The sequence below is a fragment of the Nematolebias whitei genome, chromosome 19 (genome assembly GCF_014905685.2).
Source record: "Nematolebias whitei isolate Nwh7 chromosome 19, NemWhi1, whole genome shotgun sequence".
Taxonomy (NCBI): domain Eukaryota; kingdom Metazoa; phylum Chordata; class Actinopteri; order Cyprinodontiformes; family Rivulidae; genus Nematolebias; species Nematolebias whitei.
Genome location: NC_056516.1, coordinates 32,392,579 through 32,401,627, shown reverse-complemented (window position 1 = coordinate 32,401,627; position 9,049 = coordinate 32,392,579). Strand labels below are relative to the sequence as shown.

Here is a 9,049-nt window from a genome sequence, read left to right as displayed (position 1 = left end):
TATATATATATATATATATATATATATATATAGAGAGAGAGAGAGAGAGAGAGAGAGAGAGAGAGAGAGAGAGAGAGAAATATTATATGGTAACATCTTAACAATTATAGACTTTTCATTTCTTTAAAGTGGACATTCTTACAAAATCAGCAATGAATCAAATACATATTCTCCATGGTGGTAGAATTGTGGTTGTTACAATAAAATTTTCAGCCATGACAAAATATTTATTCTTATATTTTAGAACATTAGTTATATAAATTAAATACTGGAATGACTAGTGATTACAGAAAAACAAACTGTTTCCTTGTTATTGTCTGTGTTTCTGTTTCCTAGATGTCCAGAAGCTGTTAGTGACTAAAGAGGAGATTCCCTGTGAGCAGAAGAATCAGAGTCCTAGACTGGACCAGGAGTCCCCAGACCATAAACAGCAACTAGCGGGGACTATTACAGAGTCCAGATCTGTTCCTCTAAAGAGCAGTGAACCTCAGTCACATTTGAACTCTAACAATAAAGCTCCTGTGCGTAACAAAACTTGTAAGAGGAGTAAAAAGATCCACAGCTGTACCGAATGTGGTAAAACATTCAACCGCAAGATGGATCTGTTCAGACACAACAGGATTCACACAGGAGACAAACCTTTCATCTGCTCTGTTTGTGGCCAAAGATTTGGTCAAAAGTCAAATGCAACTCGTCACATGACGTGCCACACGAGAAGAAAATCTTTCACTTGTTGTGTCTGTAAGGTGGCGTTCAAATGGAAAAACTCTTTAGTCCGCCACAGAAGAACCCACACTACTGAACAGACTGATAATGTTATTGAACGCAAAGAGCACAGGAGAAACAAAATCCTCCTAGATGACTTGGAAATGAAGGTTTCAAATTAAGATTTGTTGTTTGTGATAAGAAACTGACATTTTTGGTTTGTGTGTGGTTTAAAGCCAAAATTAATATATTTTTCTCTTTATATTTTAATTTCTAAAAGCCAAAGCTGCTTGTAATTTCACATTTGTTTTGAGCAGTAGTTATTAAAGTTTGATGATGATGTTCGTTTTTAATAGAGCATGCTTTGTAATTTATTTTCAGTCCAGTTTTGGTAATTACGCGTCTCTTGGGTCCTGTGTCTAGTCTTTTCTGGATTTTCTTATTTATTAATTGTGTGGTAGCTTAAGACTTTTACACAGTGCTGTATATTTTTGTATTTAAAGCTGAGTGAAACAGCTGAATGATGATTTGAGGAGGATGATTTGAAAAAGATACGAGTTCCATTAGGAGATGTTAAATAATTGTCAATGTATTATTTGCACATTATATTCATTTATTTATTTTTTATTAGACATTTCTGCCTCTTGGTAATCTCCTAACCGTTCAAATAGAAATATTTAAGTCTGTATTAATTTGAAGAAGTTTTACCATCATATTAATTTGTAGATAACAGGACATCCTTGTAAACGAGATTAATAATCTCAGTGGGTTTATTCCTGGTAAAATAAAGGTTTTAAAAAATGATAACTCTTTTCATTTGTTCAGATTAGAAAATAGTTGTTTATTTAAATACAACTATATTGTTTTGACTATTTAGTGGCACTGAAAAAGGGGTAAACTTTGTGTATTAGGAATGGTTTAGAAGTTTCTGATCCTGGTAAAAAGAAATTGCTCAGCTTTCCATTTTCATTGAACTCAAAACAACTAATTGTGTTAGGATTATGCCTTATATGTTTGTGTGCACACTGTTTAATAAACTAAAAGTATATTAGTTTCAAATCTGACACTTGACAGTTTTAATACCAATGTGCTTGTCTTAAAAAAAACTCACAAAGCCCATCACAGATGTGCGCTGTAGTTTATTTCAGTCTACGGTTCAATCTTGGAACTCTTATTTTGAAAGCGTAAATGGACCATGGTTGACTCAAGTGGGTATCTGCAGACAAATATGGAAGGCGTATCTAGAGGGCTTCTTCTGATTGGACGATAAAACAGCGTATTTAGAAGGTCACATCTGATTGGACGATAAAACAAGGCGTATTTAGAAGGTCACATCTGATTGGACAATCAAAACAAGGCGTATCTGAAGCCACCCGGAAGTGATTTTTCTTTTAGATGTGTAGCGAGATTCCAGTCTTTTTTCATGGTGTACTGAGTCAATTATTGTCTGTTTTGTAAAAGCGTTTTAATGGAAGTTCTGCTCTTTGCTTTCTTTGTGAATAATTTAGTTGACTCCCGCAAGTGTTAGCTTAGCATGCTAGCTGAAAGCAACACGAGTCGTATGAGACCCTGATGATGAGGGTGGCCACCTGTTTTTCTGGTTTAGATGGAGTAAAGATTCTGCTGTTTTCGTGTCAAAACTCCAGATGTGGAGAAATTAACTGAGATGGATGAACCAACACACGGTACGAAAAAATCAATTCATTCTTTTGACTTTTAAACAGAGTTGCCATTTGTAAATCTGTGTTTTTTGTGTTAATATGAGTTACAATGGTGTTTCAAGTTGGAAAATAGGACATCCAATTCCAGTTCTGTTATGTCCAATTAACCAATTTGCAGCACTGCAGCCACAGGCAATGTTTTCACTCTTAACAGGACCCTGAAAAATGTACATTAACACATTTTTGAGGAACAATAGTTTATATAACTATATAGGTAGCAACAGGTAAAGTCCACAATAATACTTTTCATTCAGCGTTGTTCACTAGGATGAGATAGATAAAAAAGACATTTGAAATTTTAAAGACTAGCAGATCATAATTTCAGTCTGTGAGCAGTTTTGGTTCTGCACATTTCAGTGATTCTCCTTTTTTGGCCATCATACACAGCTCAACAACAGGTGTAAGAGAGGGAGCCCTACTACGTTCTGCTCATCATCAGAAAAAATCTCACACTGTAATGTCATTAAAACTAGAGAAAAGTATGATTTAATAACATTTTTGATTTTGACATCGGAACATTTGATGTTGTAGTGCACCTTTACACCGTAAAGGCCCATGCCTTGTCAGTAAAGTCAAGATTTTATCCAGAATAAATTTACTTACTACTATTTTAACACTGGTAACTCAGACAAAAATGCTGAATTTATGTAATTTATTTATCATATAATACTATTGTATATAACTTGTCTGTTTTTGTTCCCCCCAGACGTCCACCAGCTTTTGATGATCAAAAAGGAGTTTCCTTCTGAGCAGCAGAACTGGAGTCCTAGTTTGGACCAGGAGCATCAAAAGCCATCACAAATTAAAGATGAACCAGATGAGGTTGATATTGTAGAGGTTATATTCAGCCCTATTCCTGTCAAAATAGAAGACGAAAAAGGGAAAATTCAGACCTCTGAGTTTTATTTCAGCAAGACTGTGGAGAACAGAGGCTCTGTAGGACCAGATCCACATCCATATTTAAATTCAGATCCTGATGAAAAAGATTTTGATTCTTCAGAGACTGACGTCCGTAATGACACATGTGCGAACAGTGAACGTCCTTCAGTTATAAATGTTGTGGGTAATAAAGTTTCTGTAGGTGAAACAAGATCTGAGAGCGGTAAGAATTGTTACAGCTGCACTGAGTGTGGTAAAACTTTCAACCAGAGGTCAGATTTATCAAGACACCAGAGGGTCCACACAGGTGAAAAACCTTTCATCTGTTCTGTCTGTAAAGCAGCTTTTGCATGGAAACACACTTTAGCAAACCACATGAGAGTTCACACTGGAGAGAAACCATTCAGCTGCTTAATTTGCAAAGCAGCTTTTGCAAGGAAAAGTGGCTTGCAGCAACACATGAGGACGCACAGTGGAGAGAAACCGTTCAGCTGCTCCCTTTGTGAGCAAAAGTTCAGCAGTAAGCAAAATCTAATTTATCACATGAGATGCCACACGGGAGAAAACCCTTACAGCTGCTTATTTTGTAACAAAGCTTTTCCCTGCAAAATGAATTTAACAGAGCATACAAAAATCCACACGGGAGAGACACCTTACAGTTGCTCAATCTGTGACCAAAGCTTCGGTCGCAAGTTATGTCTAACCCGTCACATGAGGTGCCACAGTGACGAAAAACCGTTCAGCTGTTCTGTTTGTAAGGCAGCATTTAAACGAAAATATGATTTGGTGATACACACAAGAGTCCACACAGAAGAAAGACCTTTCATTTGTTCTGTTTGTAGTGCAGCTTTTAAAAGGAAATATACTTTATTAGAACACTCGAGAATCCACACTGGAGAGAAGCCGTTCAGCTGCTCAGTCTGTGACCAAAGCTTCAGTTTTAAGTCAAGTCTGACTCATCACATGAGAGAGCACAAATAACTTTCAGATATTTATATTTATACTTGGCCTTCTGTTTTCCTCTTTTTAAAGTCTGTATACCATACCAAGTCCTGCCACATCGTTGGAACTTTTAGCTCTCAGTGTTGTCATTAGAAGGGAAATTATTACGAGACAATTGTTTTTTAATATTTTAAGATGTTTATTTTAAAATGTGAAGGGTGGTACACTTTATATTTTCACAGGAAGGAAAATATAAATGTACATATTAAGTGTTGTGTATTCTTGTGATGGAAAAAGCTCAAATGGGAGATAAGACAGTTAGAAATAAAATAATTAAATTATAGTATAACCTACCAGTAAATTAAATCCGAGTGATGTTTCACAACCTGGTGATTGTGAACTCAACAGCTTCATACCAGTATGTGTTGTCAAAAGCTTTACCAACCTCATATAAGTTATGAAAAGAAAGGTTTTTAATGAAACTGTTTTTTTTGTTTTTTTTTATTGGACCTGTTAATTTCATGGCAAAAACCAATGCAGACGTGTTCTTGCTTTTAGTATTTTACATCGCTTTATAATGTAGCTGTTTTTTTAATTGCATTTATTCTATTTACTTTTCATTTTATATGATTGTCTATTGTTGTCTGTACCTCATCTGTGTTCTTTGTTTATAACAGGTCTCTTGTAAATGAGTTCTTGTGGCTCAATGAGACTAACCTATGAATAAAGAATGAATGAATGAAACATGTCCAACAGTGCCTGCCACTTGCCAAGTACAGACGATTTGAGACTAGAGAAACGATGCAATATGTGGTTCATAATATTTTAATTGTATGCTCTGTATATGTATATTTTGGCATACAAAATAAAAGTTTTGAAATGTTATTTAAGCTCAATATCTGTTACAACCAGCAAACCTTTAGTGCTTTATTATCAATTCCGACAGTTTGTATATTCATGAATTACATATTAAAGCTGTCAAAATTATACAAATACAATTTTGAGTTAAAAGAAAAACCAATTGTGAAAATTAAATTTGAGAAAATAAGTTGTCAGCTCTTATTTTGAAAGCGGATAAAGCGATCATCGGTCCGGAAGTGATTATTCACAAAACAACTTTTTTGAACAGCGTTATTTGTTTAACTGTATGTAGTCTCTATTTAAAGCCAGTCCTAAATGTTTCTTGTATGCGTGTCTTGTGGGAGTTGTGCTCTTATGATCACTGTGAATATTTTTATTTTGTTCAGCAACAAAAGTAAAAAATGTTAGCTTAGTATGCTAGCTGGAAGCTAGCAGCTAAGCTAACGGGTCGTGGACTCTCACGTAGATTATATTTATGCTGCATCTCTATGTTGTTATTATTGTAAGTAACATTATTTTACATTCACCTTTGTTCAGGTTTTGATTAACTTAACGGGTCGTGACTGAAGAAGTTAGAATACGACTACTAACGGAGGCTGTCTCTTCAATGACACATGACATGGACTCTCACGTTGATGGTATTTATGCTGCATAATCTCTGTTATTATTACGAGTAGCATTATTTTACATTCACTTTTGTTCAGGTTTTGATTAACTTTACAGTTTTTAAGCTTATTTTCTGCTTTGTTGTCTGTCGCAACAGCGTTATTAGTCAAATTTGCTAATATACCAGAATTACTACAAGTTGTCATCCAAGTCTTTTAAAGTTGAAGAGTCAGCATTGTGCAAGTTCACCATTTATAGGAAATATTAAGAGTTCAGTTCACACAGATAAAATCTGAATTAATTTGTCCTTTTTCCACTTCTTAAAACTACATTCAGTCCCAAAATTAACCTGTTCACTTTTGTGAAAGTCTCAAGATAAAAAAGAAACCGTCCCGATGACTTATCAATCAACCTTTATTTATACAGGTAAATCCCATTGAGCCTCGAGGACTCATTTACAAGAGAGACCTGATAAAAAACTTAACTGAACTTTGGTGGATTTTTTTTTAAACCTGGATAATTGAGCATGAACCTTGATGTTCACAAGTTGATGTTTTCCTAAATTTACTATTTTTGTTAGAAAATATATGTAAAATAAAACATTAATTGCTTTATTTAAAAGCAATTAATTACAAAATCTGAGATATCCATAAAACATTCATAATAGTAAAAACTACATTTCAAGGTTTCCAAGACCCTCCCTATGCAACAAGGTCCTGGACTTAACAAACAGACCACAGTCTGTGAGGATCCATAACTTCTCCTCCTCCACCATAACCCTCAGCACTAGCTTGCCTCAGGGCTGTGTGCTGAGCCCTCTCCTGTTCACTCTGCTCACATATGACTGTGCGCCACCTACCCATCCAGGCTGTCATATTGCAGATGATACAGCGGTGGTTGGATGCATCACAAACAATGATGAGTCCAGCTACAGGCAGGAGGTAGAAAACCTGGAGAGCTGGTGCAGGAAGACCAACCTTCACATCAATCTGAAGAAGAGAAAGGAGATGGTCAGCTGGGGCAACAACACCACCAGCCTGATCAAGAAAGCTCATCAGAGACTTTACTTCCTCAGACGGCTGTGTTGAGCTGGTCTAGTCCTCGCCTCCTTCTACAGGTGTGCAGTGGAGAGCATCCTGTGCTCCAGCATCAACGTGTGGCATGGAGGCTGCACAGCTGCAGAAAGAAAAGTTTTGCAGAGAGTGGTGAAGGCTGCACAGAAGTCTGTTGGAGTCAGTCTCCCCACCATCACAGACATATACACCTCCAGATGCAGGAAGAGGGCCACCTGCATCATGAAGGACCCCACTCACCCAGCACACACACTTTTTTGCCCCACTCCCCTCAGGAAGGAGGTTAAGGAGCATTAAGTGTAGAACCACTAGACTGAGGAACAACTTCTACCCTGAAGCTGTTAGACTCATGAATCTCTAACCAGAATAATCACTGTGAGAAAAAAAAATCACTGTAATGCCACATTGATTGGTCATATGTGCTACTAATTATCCATGCTGCTGATCTCATGCTGCTGATTATTTCATGCTGCTGTATTCATTCATACTCATCTACTCACACAGACTCATGTTCGTGCTGCTGTTGTTCGGCGTATTTTTTTGCATTAGTAGTGTTTAGCGTATATCTTAGATCTTTTAGCGTACCATTTGGCATTCGTTTAGCGTATATCTTAGTGCAAATCTTAGATCCTTATTTACTGTTTCTTTTTACACTTTATATTTTTGCTATTGTTGGTTGTAACTGGGACAATGTGTAAACAATTTTGTTCCACCTCATGTACCACATGTGGTGAAATGACAATAAAACCTACTTGAACTTGAACTAGAGCTGGAACTGTATTAGGGAAAATTAAGTTTTAAATTGTCTTTTAGAAATGCTTAAAGTGTGGATGGCTGTAGGAACGTTTATTAGCTAAATTTTAAGGAGCTCAACTAAACATGTTTGTGCACAACACCAGGGATGGATAGGTTTTAACGATCTTAAAACAAAGTGTTTTTTGTGTCAACAGTTGTTCTGAGTCAGGAGGTTTTGTATACCATTTTCATTAAATAAGCATTTTGTGGAAGTTGTGCCTGTAATTTACATAATGCATTATGGGTAATAGGAACATGATAGATAACATCAGTAAAAGCTGACAAACTTTTACATCGACACCTGAGCCTTAAACAGACTTTTGCTCCTGTCTTTCTCTCAGACATGTCTGAATAAAACTGTATAAAAAACACAAAGAATGGATCTATGTCTGAATATTGTTATCAGATTGATGAATCATTAGGTTACAGTTTTTTGCTCTAAAATAGTTTTTGACCAGAAATGTATGACATGTTTCTACTTGTTGCTTTGAATGTAAGAGTCAAAACTTCAGCCAGAATGAAATATTTATCTTTAATATCTTAACATTTGTGAACACTTTTATTTATGACTTAATGCTGCTTTTTATAAATTGTTTGTGTTTCTGTTTCCTGCAGAAGTTCAGCAGCTGTTGGTAATTCATTAAAATGAGGGGGTGAAAAATAGTTGGACTTTTTTCAGACATTTTTTGTCTTCATCTCCTGCAGAAGTTAAAGAGGAGTTTTCTCTGGAGCAGCAGAACTGGAGCCCCAGTCTGGACCAGGAGGACGAAAAGCCCCCACAGATTAAGGAGGAACAGGAGGAGGCTGAAATTACCCCTATCAATGTGAAGTTTGAAGATGATGATGAGAAGCCTCAGTTCTCAGAGCTTTGTACCTGCAAGACTGAGAACAAAGACCACGACGAACCAGAACCAGATCAGCATTTAGAGTCAGATTCCAAAGACAAAGTATTAGAGTCTTCAGAGGTAAATATAAGTTACAAAAACTGGGAGAACGGTGAACATCTTCCGATTTTGAACTTGGAGAAAAATAATACAGCTCCTGAAGATGATACAAAATGTCAGAGTGATGAGGAGCTTTACAGCTGCACTGAATGTGGTAAAACATTCTACCAGAGGTCAGATTTGTTAAAACATAGAAGAATCCACAAAAGAGGTAAACCTTTCAGTTGCTCTTGGTGTAAAGCAGCTTTTGCATGTAAACATGCAGTAGTACAACACATGAGAATCCACACTGGAGAGAAACCTTTCAGCTGTTCTGTTTGTGAAGCAGCCTTTGCAAGGAAAAGTGGTTTAAAGCGACACACGTTAAGGCACAGCGGAGAGAAACCTTTCAGCTGTTCTGTCTGTGATGCATCTTTTGCAAGCAAAAGTTACTTAAAGCAACACATGATAAGGCACAGCAGAGATAAACTTTTCAGCTGTTCTGTCTGTGAAGCAGCCTTTGCAAGGAAACGTAGTTTAAAGC

General features: G+C 36.5%; 2 protein-coding genes across 2 annotated transcripts in view; both read left to right on the top strand.

Annotated features, from left to right (window-relative positions):
- LOC119425479 (gastrula zinc finger protein XlCGF57.1) overlaps nt 1-3,480 on the top strand; it is a 7,401-nt gene extending 3,921 nt beyond the window's left edge. The window contains exons 3-5 of the mRNA XM_037693008.1: nt 337-480; nt 3,133-3,362; nt 3,475-3,480. Coding sequence (XP_037548936.1) covers nt 337-480; nt 3,133-3,362; nt 3,475-3,480 — 380 coding nt within the window. The remainder of the gene's footprint in view (nt 1-336; nt 481-3,132; nt 3,363-3,474) is intronic.
- Nucleotides 3,481-5,720: 2,240 nt separating this feature from the next.
- LOC119425478 (gastrula zinc finger protein XlCGF57.1) overlaps nt 5,721-9,049 on the top strand; it is a gene marked incomplete at its 5' end in the record, with an annotated part of 5,729 nt that continues 2,400 nt past the window's right edge. The window contains 2 exon segments of the mRNA XM_037693007.1: nt 5,721-5,746; nt 8,288-9,037. Of these exon segments, the coding sequence (XP_037548935.1) occupies nt 5,721-5,746; nt 8,288-9,037 (776 nt within the window).